Source organism: Manduca sexta, chromosome 26 (assembly GCF_014839805.1).
Source record: "Manduca sexta isolate Smith_Timp_Sample1 chromosome 26, JHU_Msex_v1.0, whole genome shotgun sequence".
NCBI classification, from domain to species: domain Eukaryota; kingdom Metazoa; phylum Arthropoda; class Insecta; order Lepidoptera; family Sphingidae; genus Manduca; species Manduca sexta.
In genome coordinates, this window is record NC_051140.1 from 6,994,051 (window position 1) to 7,011,247 (window position 17,197).

The following is a 17,197-nucleotide window of genomic DNA, read 5'->3' on the forward strand; positions in this document are numbered from 1 at the left end:
TCACCTTTAATCTGGGTAACTAAACAAGTATTGACAAGTAAAGAATTTAAATTCACGTCTAGTTAGTGATTAGTTCTCGCAGTTGAAGAAAAACGTAAAAATAATTAATAATCATGGATATTTCGGCCTTTAAAATTTCGACGTATTAAATTTTAAAGGCCGAAATATCCATGCAGATTAATTATTTTTACGTTTTTCTTTCAACTGCGATAACTAATCACTAACTAGACGTGAATTTAAATTCTTTACTTGTCAATACTTGTTTAGTTACCCAGATTAAAGTTGAAACAAAATGTATGAAAATGGACCTTAAGCTATAACCTTAACGGCTAATATTACGTCCAAAGCACCGGAGACATTTCCTAACCTGCAAAGGTCAAATGAATAATTTTACGCAGAGCACACGCAAAATACATAGCTCACGTTTAGACGTCAAGAGGCTCAACGAAATCCCTTAAACCATATTGATGCCTAGAATACTCATAATATGTTGGATTGAAATATAAAACACACTCGACCATGAATTCCTAAGGATGAAAATGTTTTAAAAAAATAACTATTTAAAACCTACGTGCCATATAGCACACATACTGCACATATCAATCATAACTCAAAAAAAAACGACTGAATATAAACCACAATTTATTCTATAAAATTTCATCACACAATCATACAAACTTAAAAATACATCAGTCATAATTACGAGTCTATATCTAAGTTATTCAAATTGTATACACATTTTAGCACTATGAGAAAAGTCTCCATATTTGCTAATAGTTAAGGGATTATGAAAATACTAAAGTTAAATTAATGTAAAATATTTCACTCGCTTGAAAAAGAAATATAGAAAGTCCGTGACTACATAACACGGCCAATCTAAGAAAATATCGTCATACATAATTCACCGTATTTAAAACTCCAAAAACTAATAAAAAACCACAATATTTATACATTAACAAAACTAAAGAAGCAAAAATATTATTAATGAAATTTCTATTTGTATTAAGATACACGTAAGCTTTTGTTACTGGACCAAGAAAGGTTAAATCAAATTGATACCTTTAGCACGAATAACAAAGAATTGCGCAAAACATACGTAACAAAATAACTCTGGATGCGAGCCGCTTTTAATAACTCCGTCTGGAAATATTTAGTTAAGTCTACGTTCAGCAGTAGACTTCATGTGACTGATTATAATGTTAACGTCAACGTTTAAGTATTCTTTTATAGTTGTTTAACAATAATATACATCAAAAATATTCGTGCTACAGATTTCTATACTGAGTTTACTGTTGTCATGGTATGAATACTATTCCAAGTTAATGCGCGCACAATATTCTCGCTGTAAAATATTCGTTCCAAATACGCCCATTCAAATTCCCATACAGAAATTTACTTAAAGCATAATAAAACTTTACGAATAGTATTACGCAAATATTCGTGCTAAGGGCACAAACAAACTTAATATTATGTTACATATTTTAAGTCAATTAAAAAGAAAAGATATTACATCAATAATCCTTTTTCTCTTAAACATGGAATCAACAGTATATAGTTTTAAAATCTAATAAGATTATACTTACTTTACGTCAAATGCAAACATCTCGAAGACGTTATATATAATAGTAGAATCGTCCAACACCCTTGATATCTTTTTTCAATTTAAAATATCGTTATTATTTTGTGCCTTTAACACGCATTTTCGTAGAAAAAACATTCATAATACTAAAGTAATAAATCATTTAAAAACATCAAAACGTCTTACCAATTATAATTAAAAAATAAATACAATGTTTTACAAATTAATTAAATTACAGAAATCCTCTATCCTTATAAAACTGCACTTATATAAAACTAAAATTAATTCTCAAACATCGTTCATCAAAACTTAGGCAATATTTATATTACTTTTTTTTGTTATATGTACACTTTATTAAATATAGACCCTTAAAGGGATTTTGTATTAATCGTAATTTAATTTTAATATTAGATTTTAAAACTAATGTTATTATTAAAGCTTTTATATCAATCTTAGTTCTGACAATAGACATGCCAATGACACCAAGACGATGTAATTATCTTACCGTAATGTTATTTTCATTTTGTGGTCTCTTCACCTAGTCTATCCGTTGCACCATGTATTTCCTACACTTCCGTGCAAAAAACTTCGGCATCCAATTTTATTTTAAAATATTGTCCATACTTATATTATGGTTAAAGCGTATCTGTTGCTGCTTGCTTTATTAGTTTTGATATTACTATTATACAATATGTTATTCAAACTTCATTTGCTATTTCGCGTAATGAACATTTCATAAAGTTCTTAAAATGGGCATATAAATTCTAACTACCCAATTAAATCTGAGATTTTCTTTAAAAGCCCTCATACTTTTAAAATATCTTTTATTCATTTTCAGATATAACAGATGGTAACATGACAGAAGCAGAATAGTAAAGCCAAATAAACATGAAGCCAGTAAATTATTATTTATTTAGCTATAGTTTTTATTTATTCCCAAACAGTCATGGCGAAACTTAACGAGTTAACAAACATGTGCCGAAACATAATATCATACGAGGTCACGTATTAAAACGTTTTCAACACAAACAACTAAACCATTCATAGTTACAAAATTATCGAAACTTCTCGAATTTACACACAATAATAGAGTATTTACGAAAGGTTTTGATCAAATGTTTGGCACTTTTAGCGCTTTCGTTGCTGAGTGTTACACGAATTATTATTACGCCAAATGTATGTAAATTGTAAGGTAATAAAAATACAAGCATTAATAAACAGAGTCGCAACAGTGGATTCTGGTGTCCAGGTTTTGCCTTATCAGTCAATGTTGAGACACTAAAAATGTATTAATTCAAAAAATAAGTCAACGCATACACGAGGCTTATCGGATACCATCAAAAACCTGCTTCGTTCCTTACCTAAAATTGTCTTTGAAATAACATAAAAAGCATAACATACTATGCTATTATGTTATTAATAATTAAATGAACTTTTAGCTAAGGAAGTCGGCAAATATGATCTGTAGTTATGACATAAGAAAGGTCCATAATTATCCATACTATTTGTTATTGTTACTATTTGTCATAAAGAAGATTCGCTCAGCGAATCTTTAAATAACAACAAATAATGTTGCAGTCACTTAGGTAAAAAGGCGACCGAAATTACTGTCTTGCATTGTTCACACAATATTATTGGACTTTTCACAAAAGCTTATAGGACCAAAATAACCTTTCCCGGAATAATTAAATTTACATGTATTCACCTCAAATCGTTAATATTATACAAAACTTATCTAGTTCTTCTATAGCAGCTGTTTTCGTTGGTCTTTATCATCTCCTTGAGTTGATCGGCGGTGGCCTGGAGTACGGGTGGTTTTGGACTCTTTCCCTCGCGCGTACCGCTTTAAAACCGACTGATTTTTGAGTGACATTATTCTTCGTACGACCCACCGAGTCTGTTAAGCAGTTATTTGACGTCACGACACAACACAACACACGGACATGAAAGAATTAGTTTGTTAGTTACATAAAACATTTAGATGGATGATGGGTATTGCTAGCTGGTATTTAAAGTCTTTTAGGGTAAACACCATTGTTTTGTCTGTCTTTGCAGCTATTAGTTTTCCCATTTTAATATAGCTGCGCTATGAGCCTCACTACAAAGGACGAACACTGCTATAGCATGTAATTGGAGGTTTAGTTTAGTTTTCCTACTATTAAATGAGCAATTTAAGCACTTACCATCAGGTGAAAAACAACTATTTCTCGTTATTAGGTCTTGTATAAAAATGAATCGTTTAAAATATTATATACAAAGACGAATATGCATGGTGATAAAAATAGCAGTGGCGACGGGTGCAATTTTTGAAAAGGTAACCCTTGGCAAAAAGGAATTGCCTTAGTTAACACATCGCGGCCAATTCAACAGAAAATAGAAACTAAGACAAATGTTAATACACCTAAAAGGGAAGCCCGTAGGAATCGGTTTGTATGGACGCCTCGTCACTGAAAAATAGCTAAGCAAATTTTTTTTTCACGGCGCAAGCCTTTTAAATCTGTTATCAAAAAAGTCTTTATATTATTCATTTTAGTTATACCTCTATTTTATAATTATCTTTAATTCAAAATCAATATACAAAATATATAAATGATATTTCAAAACGAATAAAATGAATATATAAATAGATATCTATAGTAAATATTGTCTACGCACATACACGACACAAACAAACAGTACACAGATGGCAACTATAATGTAGTAAGTTTACCTTGTACGTTCCTTTGGAACGGCGTGCCGTCCCGCGACAAGCTGGAGCCGAAGCCGGCGCCGCGCGGCGCGTGCGCGGGCGGCGGCGCGTGCGCGGGCGGCGGCGCGGGCCGGCGGAACGGCACCGCCTTGCCCACCACTGGCTTCACTGGTTTAGCTATGCACAGGTGGAAAATTTATGGTATAAAAAAATATGATAATAGATACTTATTGTTTGGTAAAAAATTATTAAAAATTTTCGGATTTAATAAAAACATTTTTAATATTTATATTTAGAATTAAATTACCTTTGTCGTTAAAGACAACAGTTCTCTGCATTGTGTTCGTCCTGTCGACCAAACCTCGTTTGACAGGTTGATTCTCACTTTTCACTTCCACTTTGATGGGAAATTTCTTCAAAGCATCCATTTTTCCCGCCAAAACAAAGGTTGAATTCAAATCTTTCGCGTCCAAAACACCATAATTTTCAATATCAACAGATGGGTCATACTCCTTTTTCAATTTTTTTGCTGAATTTAGATTTCTTGTCGTGTCCATGCTTTCGAAAGAGTCGTTTATTATTATAGTCTCATTATTGAGCAGTTTCATGGGTGTCCCCTTGCGTTTCTTTGGAGATATTTTTACCGGTTCACGGTTTTCAATGTCAGTAACATCGTCACTATCCGTCACTATGTCAATAGTAACGTTTATATTGTCGTCTTTATTACTGCAATCTATGGTTGTCGATGGTTTCTCCAAGTCCAATGTAGATATGAATTTGTAATGCGCGTCATCTTCGCAGTCTTTGTCGGACCACGAGATGCTCTTTGCCGCTTTCGCTTTCTTCATAATCTCCAAATACTCGGCAGTCAAGGCTGGCGGGGCTTTGTCATAACCTTTAAGCGTCAGGTACAATTTCTTAAGCATACTAGGCATGTCGCTCATATATTCTGTGAACGCGTTGATTTCGTTATTTTCTATCGAGAGTAACTTGAGTCGGAGGTCGTTACTTGCTTTGACTTGTCGCAGTTCACTCTTTAGATGGACATTTTCCACAAAGTCTGACAGTTCCGGGCAGTCGGATAGAGCTTGCTCACAAATGATATCCAATCGCTTTTTGCTTTCCTCCCATTTGGTCCACGCGGTTAAAATACTAGAGTCCAGATTTACTGATTGTTTCATATAACTCTCAGCCGCGCGTTCTTGCCTCGGTATTTCTTCCGTGCACATCTATACAAAGAAAAAACAAGGCCTTAGTTTATACTACATTAGTTAAAATTTATGTTTGGTCTACACTTGTAACTAGTTATATTATCTATACCTATCCTGTTACATCTTAATAATATAACATGATATTTAACATTAAAACATCAATATTTATTTCAAACTATAATTTTAACATAATGAAGGGTTTACGAAACATGACATTCCATATGTACTACCATAAACTAAGATCACCTGATTTTATTATATTAACATTAGATTTACTGTAGCTTTTAATTTTTTTTTCTTTGAATACATAATCATCGAAACAATAACGATAATATTTTTCTGGTACGACTGCCTGTGGCGTAACTGTATTACGATATGACTGCAGAGCTGAGGTCTCGGGTTCGAATCCCGGGTTGGATACGAAACACACAAGGCAAAAAGTAAATGCCCTGGTTGCAACTCTGCCTACCCCTTCGGAGATAGTCATGAAATGTGTTTCTTTTTTTAATATGGTACCAGTTCCATCGCCTCGCAGGAGGAGCGGTGCGCGAGGTCAGCGACGTGCGAAAAGGCGCGCGTGCGCAGCCGCTGCCGCAGCGATAACACGCGCTGCTGGCACTGCAGCCGCAACACCGCACTCTGCAGCGCCGCGTACAACGCCTCCTCCTCGCCGATGCGCCGCCGCCACTCGCGCCGTGCTATACCACAATATTAAACCTTATTGTCTTATCTATGTTCAGCATTGGATGTCAAGCCGAAGAAGAACTCTAATAACGCCTACCCAACAACTTATACAAAAGTACATTATCAAAATGTAAGTTATTATAGATCTTGACATATATGGCACATTTAGAATCGAACTACTTGGCTAGTTGACACAGCTTTCATACAAGATGTGCCAAACATCGAAACCAACCCATTCTTTCACTGATATATCAAACTGTAACAGTACAAAACAAATTAATATTTGACAAAGTTATTATTAAAATCTTTAATAGATAACAAAGATCCTACTAACCTTTCTCCTTCACCAAATCAGGTTCCCTTTGAACAACAGGCTTCACATTCGACAGGGAGAGCTTGGCTTCCAATTCTTTCACCTTCTTCTTGAGTTCCTCGTTTATTTTCACGTATTGTGAAAGTCGCATGTCGCCATCAACGATATTCTAAACGAAATATGTAAATTTAGTAAATCTAAATTCTAGCCAATCATCAATTCAATGAGTAAGTAATCAAATTATGGTAGTGACTAACCAATAAGTTCATTATTGTTCGTCTACCTTTATATAAAATATATCCACAACACAAAATAGATTCGCACCTTCTTAATACTGAGCTGAATCTTGTTAGCTCTAGCGGCGTATTTGAGCGTGTTGTACGTGTCCTCGTAACTCAGGCTGGAGGGCGAGACGTTTGCGATCATTACCGTCTTGCAGTTGCCGCCCAGGCTGTCTTTTAACAGCCGAGTTAATTTTGAATCTCTGGAATGGAATTGCTTAATTAGTGGGAAAATTTTAGAAAACAAATGGACAAACAAATAGAGGCATGCTAAGTGCATAATAAATATTATGGAAGTGTGTAATGAAACTGGTATATTTTAAAATAAGAAGTCCATTCTACAGCACAAATCCTAAGATACAAATAAAATGCACCTATAATGCATATAGAGCTGTAGATTCCTGTAGAATAGAATAAATCTGTAGAATAAATAAATTATGTTCTTAAAACACAATAGTTATATGTGCTGTCATCATATTATGTTGCGTACATATACACTAATTCTTATTTAACTCAACCAGACAAACCTGTAAGGTATATAACTGCTGCCGTCAGCGAGTTTATTGATGCAGTTGCCGAGAGACAACAGGCTCTTGTTGATGTTGGCGCCCTCTTTAAACCGGTCGCCGATACAGCCGGTGGCGGAGGCGCGCTCGCTGCCCGCCAGGTCTATCATAGATAACTTCACAAGACGCAGCTGACTGCTGGTTTTGTAGCGCATTTTTACATACACCTAAAAAAAATAAAATTATAAATAATTTAATAAAAATAAATGTACATTAAAGATACAACACCAGTATTATCCTACTAATATTATAGATGCGAAAGTTTCTGAGGATAGATGTATGTTTGTTCTTCTTTCCCAAAAAAAAACTACTGAACTGATTTGGATGAAACTTTACAATAATATTGGTTATACACCAGAATAACACATAGGTTACAATTTATAAAGGTTTTTGTGTAATATAAAAATATATATCAAGTAAGTCAAAAAAGAAATGTATCCCGGAAAACTTGTTCAGTCAAGCAAAGCCATGATCAAAAGCTAGTAATTACATATTGCAACTAGACTAAATAAAAAACCATAATTACCTGGAAAACTGCATGACTCCTGGAGCTTTCTGCATTGGCATCGGTGGGATGCTGAGTTCTGTTCTTGTTCCCATTTTCCAACATGTTGAGGAGTTCCCTGGCTGTCTTTATATTGTTCAGTGTTAGTCCTGCAACCATCACTCCATACTTGGAATCTTCTCGCAGTTGCAGAGGAGTGTTTGATGGTTTAAGCAGGTCATACACATTTTCATTATACACCTGTAGAATAGTTATCAATTAATAGCTGTACTGTAACTGAATTTAATTCTCTTAAGAGATGGTTCAAACTGTTTGTCATTTATAGTTTAAATAAATAGGCATTAAGGAGTTTGTTCAAAATAGGAGTAGACTGACAGCCATTTTCAATAAACAATTCCAAACTGAATCCCCAATCCCATTCTGAGAATAAACCAATCAAAATAACTTATTTCTAGGCCCGTTAAGAAAACCTTTGTTTTGATTGGTGATTTTTTAATAATATAATAAATAATTTTATAATAGTTACAAAATATTTATTTGGATTATTTATTAAAAATGGTGATTAATCACACAATTTATTGCAGTCTAAGATTAAAGTATTTTATACAACTATTAAATTATGAGATAAAAAGCAAGTTCAATTCCTAGGTAGTATAATTGTACTACAGTATGACTGCAACGCTCAGATCTTAGTCTCCCCGGGTCAGGCAGTAATATTGTATTTTTCTACTCAGTACAACTGGAGTCTGGAATTTGTGCCCAATATGGCTATACGCTCACCCCTTGTCACATTGGGGTACACAATACACATGCTAGTTAGTGGGTGCACCAATTGTGCTTTTGCCTACCACTTTGAAGGTAAAAGGCGTATGTGTGCAAAGAAAACTAAATGTGAAAAAAAAAGCCTTTAATCTATCATGTCAAATAAACTGATACACTTTTCTAGTTTTAAGTCTCTTTATACAAACCTTATTATAAGGCATAATATAAACCTTATAATAATCTATTTAACAATAACATTCACCCAGAGAACTACATATATAATTTGCAAAATCAATATGCTCTCTAAATAATATTATATTAAAAATTTGGCAATGCAGAATACACACTCCACTTAACAGGCTAGGCTATCAGAAGCTCATGAAATAATTGCAATAGTTTATTTATAAATAAACTTTTATTTTTTTACACCTAAACTTACCTCAATGTAAGAAACACCAATATCAAACTCTCGCTCCTTTTCAAAAGAGTTGATTGTGTAGAACAAGTGCTCCATAGTCAAGTATGTGATGCCGGGATGCTCATTGCTGCCAATCATTGTGAAAGTCTTGCCTGCCCCTGTGGCTCCATACACAAAAACTGAGCAATTGTACCCTTCCATGAGAGCCGACAACATGTCCTTCGTAGTGGTCTCAAACACATCCTTGTTAGTCGCTGTCTGCCCACAGACATGGTCAAACACAAATTTCAACTCCTTATTAGCGCGCTTTAGGAAATTTTTGTTCGGCTGTTGCACTCCCTGGTAGAAGAAAGGTCTCATCTCCTCCTTAGGGTCGAAAACGAGCATGCTATCGTCAACCACATCAACGACGACGCGACTGTTCTGTTGCATCTCCTTGTCGTTAAGTGGACGCACCCTGACCACTACTTTGATGTTCGCTGCCATGTTCTGCGTCGAACCGCTCTTCGAAGGCACTAGCGCGGCCGTGGAACCTTTTGACCCGTAGGAAACGGGACCCTTTTCTATTTTAACCATTTTCAACGGCCTCACACGAAATCCTTATCATGGAAATAATTTCCACACTTGCTGTAACCAACGTTATATCCTCACATCAAATAAAAAATTTCTGGTCACAAAACCCTGGGCGTCCTCTCTTTAATTAAATTGGCACCGTTTAAAATTATCGTAAACAGAAACGAAGTTTGAATTGTATTCGTAACCGTCAAAATTTTGAATTGACGCATGCGTGACGCGATCCCCGCTCAACCAAAACGAAGCAATACGTTTCATTTTACGCAAAATATAACGATTACTTTATGTAATTATAAAAAATGATAACTCCATAGTAGTACATGGCAATACGTAACGTAGTGGGAAACAGTATCTTATAAAAAAAATTACGCTCATATAAACAACATTGAACTATTTTTGACTGCACTGAAAAAGGGGGGAATTGAGATGTACATTTTTTTTATTTGCCAGTTTCATACAAGGATCTTATATCCAAAATATAACTTCCTTGGTTTCATTTATATTATCACTAATGCTTAGGCCGGTCTTATAGATTCAGAATCTAATCTGAATTCAGAAACAGAATTCAAAATCTGGTAAAAGGATGCTTGCTTCACACCTTTCTTAAAAATTTAGAAGCAACCACTAAGTATACAATCCATTGTCTTAAAGAAAGCTACAAAATCTCATACAAAATACAAAAATTTAAAAAGAGAATTTTCTAAACATCCGGGAACTAGAATCCGTTATTCAAATCATAAATGTTTTTTTTAGAGTGAATAGTTGCATTTATATAAAAATAAAAGGTTTTTCTAGTATTATTCATGTTGACAAACTTTTAAGTTTGTCAACATGAATATAATTGCACACGGCGTAAGAGACAAAAAGCTGATAAGCATCTCCGTATAACGCACATGATGTATAATCTGAGATGTATATGTTTCATCATTCAGAATTGTCATTCCGTGATAAAGCAATTCGTAGAAATCTGTGATTAGGTAAGTATAATAAGATTTTTTTTGTAATAATGAGGTTGCCTACAAATATTTTTTAAATTTAACGGACTTATTCAATCTACTTTCATTATCCAGGTTATAAATCATTTAGATATTTAAAAAGAATCCCGTTCGATTATGAAAATAAATATAATAATGGGATGAAGATGGTATGTGCTATGTGCATAAATAAAAACAATACTTATATCCAAAATAAAAAAGAATAGATTACTGAATGGATTCCGGATCGTGTGAAATAAAGTATAATATTAGTTCTAAACTTTTTGATGCTTGAAACATTTATACATATACAACCATCTACTGTCGCTTTTAATGTAAACTAATTGAAACGGAACGAATTCCGAGTGCGAATTCCAAATGCTCGCAAATATAATTCTCTCAGACCAATTCTATAGTATTCTGTGGATCAATCTGAGTACAGGATCATTCAGCATATTGCGTATGAGGTAATGAATTGTATGGGATACGAAGCGTCATGAAATTATTCAGAATGCTATTCCGAATTTATAATCGTAATCGGAATTCAGAAACGGTATCAAAATTTTTAAATCGGGTGCTCTCCTCAACTACATTTCTTAATTCAAAAATGTACCACCTTCCAACTAGTCGTTATAAAGAAAGGCAAAACGACGTTATATATATGGCCTATGAGGTGTTTTTGTTTTGTTTTACCTTTTACTATACTCTTGCCTTGCCTTAATGCCTTATATTTAGCATAGTTTGGCATTTTAATTATTTATATAGGTATGTATAATAAATATATACTTTAGATTAGTGCACTTTAAAAGAAAGATTGCAAAAAAGCTGCAATTCGTAATCACATCAACTGATGTAGAAATCGTAGACAGTAAAAATTTTGATCCACGTCATATTTTGTCTGTAATATAGTATAAAACTTTGTTTTTTTTTTAACAAACTTTATTTATTTTAATTGACAGCATCTGCAATAGAAAATTAATACCGGGCGTCTACTAGATAAAATGTAGTATTTATTGTGACAACGTCGCTGTATAAGAAACAAATACAATTTCCTCTTAATTTCCGCTCCCGATCTTATCTGGACATAACGACAGCCTTAGCATTCAACGGAGAATCTTACTAAAACTTCGGAAATAGGCACAATTTCACTTAGCTTATTTGCTATTATTTACTCCTATGTTTTCTAAACCCCTTGTTCTCCAAATGATATACCTTGTACTTATTTGATAATTCTGTTTTGCTTTCAATCAATTCAATAGGTTTCAATCTAATAACATATTAATACTTTGATTGTTTTTAATTATGGACACCAAAAAAACTAGTTATCTCTGTAGAGAATGGTATTGAAAAAAAAAATTAATACAATAATAAGAACTTTTATTTTTAATGAACAGGAATGTAACTGGAGTTCTTAAACAACATTCCTAGTTTTATGTAACATGGTTACTTGTATGTTTTTAAAATTAACAATAAAATCAAAGAATTTAGCTGCTTTACATATTTTTACGCCTTCTCTAACAGTTTCGATAACACAATCTATATATTGAATATTGAATTCCAATCAATGTCCATAGCCAGATTTTTATAAGATACCCAATAATGGACACACACGTCCATTACTGGTACACATCAATATGTTTACCACTTTCTACTTATTTATAATAAAGAAACAAAATGTGACTAAAATTAGTAAAAAATCTGAAAAGGAAATAGTAAAAATAAGTTTCGACATTTGTCCACTACTTCATGATTAACCCAACAAGAAAAACGCATTCTGGATAAAATCAAGCAATAAAAAATATACGTAAACTTTTTACTTACCCTATATCAATTTCCTTAGCACAAAGCTGCTACTTAATACAAATTTTAAATCACACGAGCACTTTACATCATTTGTGTCTAAAAGACAAAATTTTATAAAATGTCCAACTTTGGCAACTCGGTAACTTTTGTATGTATATGTCAAAATGTTTCCAATATATAAAAACTGGATCATGTCCTTTTTTAGAAGATTCTTTTTTTTCGTCCATTACTGATTCCTCGTCCAAGACCGGTAGGTTTACCGTAGGTACCTCAAAATACAAAATAAATAGTTACTTAGGTCTTCTAATACGAAGCGTTTAGCATGAATTGAATAAAGTATGGATGGAACTACAAATAATTATTATTTTTTAGTTCTATAATGTAGGTACTAGGTTTACCTACTACATACATACACAAAACCTATACTTGTATAAGTACCTATACTTGTGTATGTTCGTATCTACTTACAGCTAACTTTTGCCGTATGCACCGGAATAGAAGAATTCATGTACTAATTATGTATACCTACATACAATGCATGCCGTTTTCATTTTTCTGAGATAGGCAGAGATACACTTCTATTACCACACACCCACAGAGTTTCAGCTATCTTAGATCGCATGCGATAGGAAGGGGGGAGGCTCTATTGCCAATAATCGAGCACATTTCCACACTCCAGGCTGTAACTAAGTACAAAAAACTAATATAACTGCCGGGATTCGAACCCGAGACCTTAGCGCGTTAGTCGTATCGCGCACGCAATGTAACTAACTAACGCCCTAAAGCCCAAAGCTAATGGATCTTTAAATTTAACATTGGACGTCATGCCAAATTGTTGTAAGCATATTATAATATCTACCATTTTCAACAATTAAATCCGCTTGATAATTTCTAGTCTATCATTACGAATATTTCAAACTGCATATTATCTATTTTAATATTCTCACGTCAATTACTGTGAATACATTAGGTACATGTACAAAATTCATACCTTCGGCTGTTAATATTTCAGACGAACGGTATAGACTCGTAAAAATGGTTGTCATAGAGAAAATTTTAAGTTTTCTTGAAGATCCCAGATACCCATCAGTAGGGCCGCATATTAGATTGTTAAGTCTCACAGGCTTGTGGCATCCAGATTTGAAATCGCCGAAATCCCGATTCAAAATAATTATTTTCTTAGTGACTGTCGCTTTCTTCTTGAGCCAGTACGTAAAATGCATCATAAAATTCAACACCGATGATCTCAAATTGATTTTACAATATGCTCCTTTCCATATGGGTATCATTAAGACATGTCTATTCCAGAAAGATTATAAAATATGGGAAGAATTAATCGATTTCATATCCTCAGTTGAACTGAAACAAATTTCTAGGAAAGATGAGAATCTTGATAAGGTAATGAAGGCTTATATTCGTAGGAACCGACGTGTGTCATATTTTTTCTGGGCACTTGCTTTTTTCTCGAATTTCAGTATATTTACTGAACCTTATCAAAAAAATAACTTCAATGTAAATGGCACCAGTACCTATCTGTATATATTTGATGGTTATACCCCTTTTAGTAGAGAACCAAATGGTTATTATTTCTCTATGTGCATTCAAACTATGCTTGGTCATATAGTTAGCGCTTATGTCATTGCTTGGGATACTTTAGTTGTCTCCATAATGATATTCTTTGCTGGACAACTCAAAATAACCAGGTTGTATTGCACGAGAATGATTACTGCGAACAATGAAGAAAGTCATAGAAATATTGCCGAATGCCATCGTTTTCACACTTCATTGGTCAAGTAAGATGATTTTCATTAGTAATTCGAATAAAAAGATTATATTATATGCTAGTTCAAAGAAGTTTTACTTAGATTATTTAACTTTTCTATTTATTTCTATTTTACTTAACGTATTTTCAGGTATCAAAAAACATTCAACTGCCTCATTTCATCTGTTATGTTTGTATATTTGGTCGTTATATCTGTAAACCTTGGAGTGTGTATTAAACAAATTGCAGAGGTATGTGATCAATCATTATTTTCTTTTCGTTCATCTTAAGCCTTTTCTTCAATATATTTTTACTTACCATAACGTACTTCCACTTTATTACTATATTGCGAAATAATTGTAAAACTGCACCTATGATAATCTTGATTGAGCCGACGTTCCTATGAAATTCGGGCAAATACAACACTGATTTCAGATTGAAGACGACCTGCCGACACTTGTGTCCAGCTGCGTGTTTCTGATGGCCTGTTTAATTCAGCTCTTGCTTTTCTATTGGCACAGCAACGAGGTTACGATCGAGGTATGTGTTTTAGTGTCACACAATTACTTAGTGTGTATCTTTATACTGAATGAAGTAAGTAGGTATGTAGTCGATTACACGTAATAAGAACGCAATGCAGTATGTTCTAAATACAATTATTATTTAGTTTAATCTCATTATATACATTTTTAATCATCCAATAAAGCAGAAAAAAATCAGATGGATCTAATATTTTACTTAAATCTATAGAAGTCTTCAAGTTATCATCATCTCGAGGAAGAAGCAGTACTAATAATTAAAACAATAGAACTCATAAACGAATTTGTGCTTAATCGTAATACAAAAATGTTTGTAATTTGCATTCATCGCCGTACCACGAACTTGTGAAGTCTTAATTTTGTATCTCAGGCAGCATGAGACATCTTTGGTATATTTAATTACTAGCCTAAGGACGGAGTAATGCTGTGATAACACGTCTATTTCTCACTGCCCAACGGCACTCAGAAACAGACATAGGGCCATTGTGATTGGCTAATATTGAGATACAACAATATTAGCCAATCACAACGGCCCTATGTCTACGCACTGAAAAACAGACTTGTTATCACAGCTTTGTTCCGTCCTTAGATAAAAAACGTCTTTGAATACGGGGGTAGAAATATAAGGAGCAGTTAGACCACTGATCATCAACTAGTTGTTTTTAGAGCGACCTGGTGTCCTACAGCACCTTCCAAAGCAATTGGGCGCAATCGAACAAGAACATACAGAAGGAAGTAGCACTCCTCGCCCTGACCACTAGAAAGAAACTCGTGTTCAGAGCAGGACCCTTCAACGTGATGTCTCTCTCCACGTTTGTTTCCGTAAGTAGCTTAAAATCAAACAAGTATACATGTTTTTTTTTGGCAGAAATTACGCTTGTAAGTTTTACTTGCGTAAGTTATACGAAAGCTACTATCAGTCGCGAAAAATAAGGACGTTTGTTATTGTAGCCAGTTTACGAAGTTGTAATATGTAAAAACATTTTTCGTAAGTAGCTTACATAATAATATGAATGTATCTTCTGTGAATTTTCTATGCTATTTGTTTAACAATAATAATTTTATTAACATTCCAGATATTACGAGCCAGCTATAGTTTCTACACATTATTAAAAGGAACAAATTAACTTCAACATCGCGCATTCATTTTATGTATCTATGGATTATTGCAATTTGTAACCCAATCTTAGTATATTGCTATAGAAAAAAGGTCATACATGACTATTTTATTATTAAGGAAAATGGCACCTTTCAGCGCAACCGTAAGCTGATATCAATTACATAGATGACACACTAGGTATTTTATGTTTTATTTTCAAAGAAATATACATTATACTTCAAATTTCCTGGTTTTACATTGCTATTATAAGGGATAAATAAGGGGTATTTATTTACTTTTTGTTACTAGGGGTTTTGATGATCACTTAACTCAGTAAAATATTAGGCTAACTACTAAACTTCGAAGGCAAAATATTTTTTTTATTATAGTTTTAGAAAAGAATTCCTAATAAAAGTTAAAGTGTGCTATTTTAATGTTTTTACTGCGTAAAAACCTACCCACATGGACGCAGTAGTAGATAAATTATTCTTTCGTTCAGCCTGGTAATCCCAGAAACAATAACATTTTCATAAAACACAGTATTTATTGCTTTGCCAAGCCTACTAAGGAGATAAAGGAACAATCTGATTGACGCCTTTTATCAAGCATAGGCCTAGACGGCAGCCCGAAGGTACGTTACGTCCTTTGCGATGCCTATTTAAGCTCAGTTATCTACTTACACAATTTAATAGGGAAAGATTATTCTCATTTCTTCCCATAAATTTCGCGCAAATAATATACAAGATTAATTTTTGTATACTATAAAGCCGAAACACTCAAATTAGATTTTGGTGTAAAAGATCACATAAAAATACAAAAATAATAATAACAATGAAAACTCACGCGGAATTGGTAGATCAAGCACAACGCCCACGCCGCAGCAGGGAACGAGCGGGACGTGTGCGGGGCCGCGGGGTGGGGAAGAGATTACTTGTAACGATCGACTGTAATAATAGGTATTAGTGAGCAACCGACTTGCGCCGGATTTTTATTAATACAAAAGGTAATCAGCTTGACGAAATTTTAATATGTTTTTGGGATAAAATATAACATACTTATAAGTTTATTTTACTAATTTGTGGAATGAATTGGGGATCGTTCAAGTATAAAGTAACGCAATTTGGAGGGGAGGGGGGTCTTGTAAAACGTTACGATGCGTTACATTCGCGGAAGGGGGATTCGTACAACACGTTATGTAACAATGTTTTTTTTTTATTTTAAAACAATAACAAAGGTATTTTCACGACTTTCCAGTACTCTGCGTAACATAATTATAAATATATGAAAAAAACCATTTTAGTTACATAACTTTTTGAGGGGGGGAGGGCGTACAGGAAAACGTTTCGGCGCGTTACATGGGGTTGTGGGGGATCAAAATTCTTCGAAAATTGCGTTACGTAATACTTGAACGGCCCCTAATGCACAAACAAATTTCGGGT

The 17,197-nt window shown here is 33.8% G+C and overlaps 3 protein-coding genes across 5 annotated transcripts; 2 read left to right on the forward strand and 1 right to left on the reverse strand.

The window, feature by feature from the left end:
• Positions 1–629: 629 nt before the first annotated feature.
• On the reverse strand, positions 630–9,791 carry LOC115450698 (kinesin-like protein KIF18A). Of its 3 annotated transcripts, none has more exons than XM_037443516.1 (9): positions 9,030–9,791; positions 7,850–8,068; positions 7,285–7,490; positions 6,801–6,960; positions 6,498–6,645; positions 5,996–6,177; positions 4,576–5,497; positions 4,290–4,445; positions 630–3,422 (listed from the first exon to the last, which is right to left on the reverse strand). In XM_037443516.1, the coding sequence occupies exons 1-9, from the start codon at positions 9,582–9,584 to the stop codon at positions 3,352–3,354; spliced, it is 2,619 nt and encodes an 872-aa protein (XP_037299413.1). In that variant the 5' UTR covers positions 9,585–9,791; the 3' UTR covers positions 630–3,351. The 3 variants fall into 3 exon arrangements, with proteins under 3 accessions (XP_037299413.1, XP_037299412.1, XP_037299411.1); XM_037443515.1 differs by having other exon boundaries at positions 630–3,434; XM_037443514.1 differs by having other exon boundaries at positions 630–3,476.
• A 3,573-nt stretch (positions 9,792–13,364) lies between these two features.
• On the forward strand, positions 13,365–14,174 carry LOC115450700. Its single transcript, XM_030178776.2, has one exon. It carries the CDS (start codon positions 13,394–13,396, stop codon positions 14,153–14,155), a length of 762 nt encoding a protein of 253 aa, XP_030034636.1. The 5' UTR covers positions 13,365–13,393; the 3' UTR covers positions 14,156–14,174.
• A 21-nt stretch (positions 14,175–14,195) lies between these two features.
• LOC115450701 (odorant receptor Or2) lies at positions 14,196–16,001 on the forward strand. Its single transcript, XM_030178777.2, has 4 exons — positions 14,196–14,371; positions 14,556–14,660; positions 15,326–15,481; positions 15,736–16,001. The coding sequence occupies exons 1-4, from the start codon at positions 14,309–14,311 to the stop codon at positions 15,784–15,786; spliced, it is 375 nt and encodes a 124-aa protein (XP_030034637.1). The 5' UTR covers positions 14,196–14,308; the 3' UTR covers positions 15,787–16,001.
• The last annotated feature ends 1,196 nt before the right edge of the window (positions 16,002–17,197 follow it).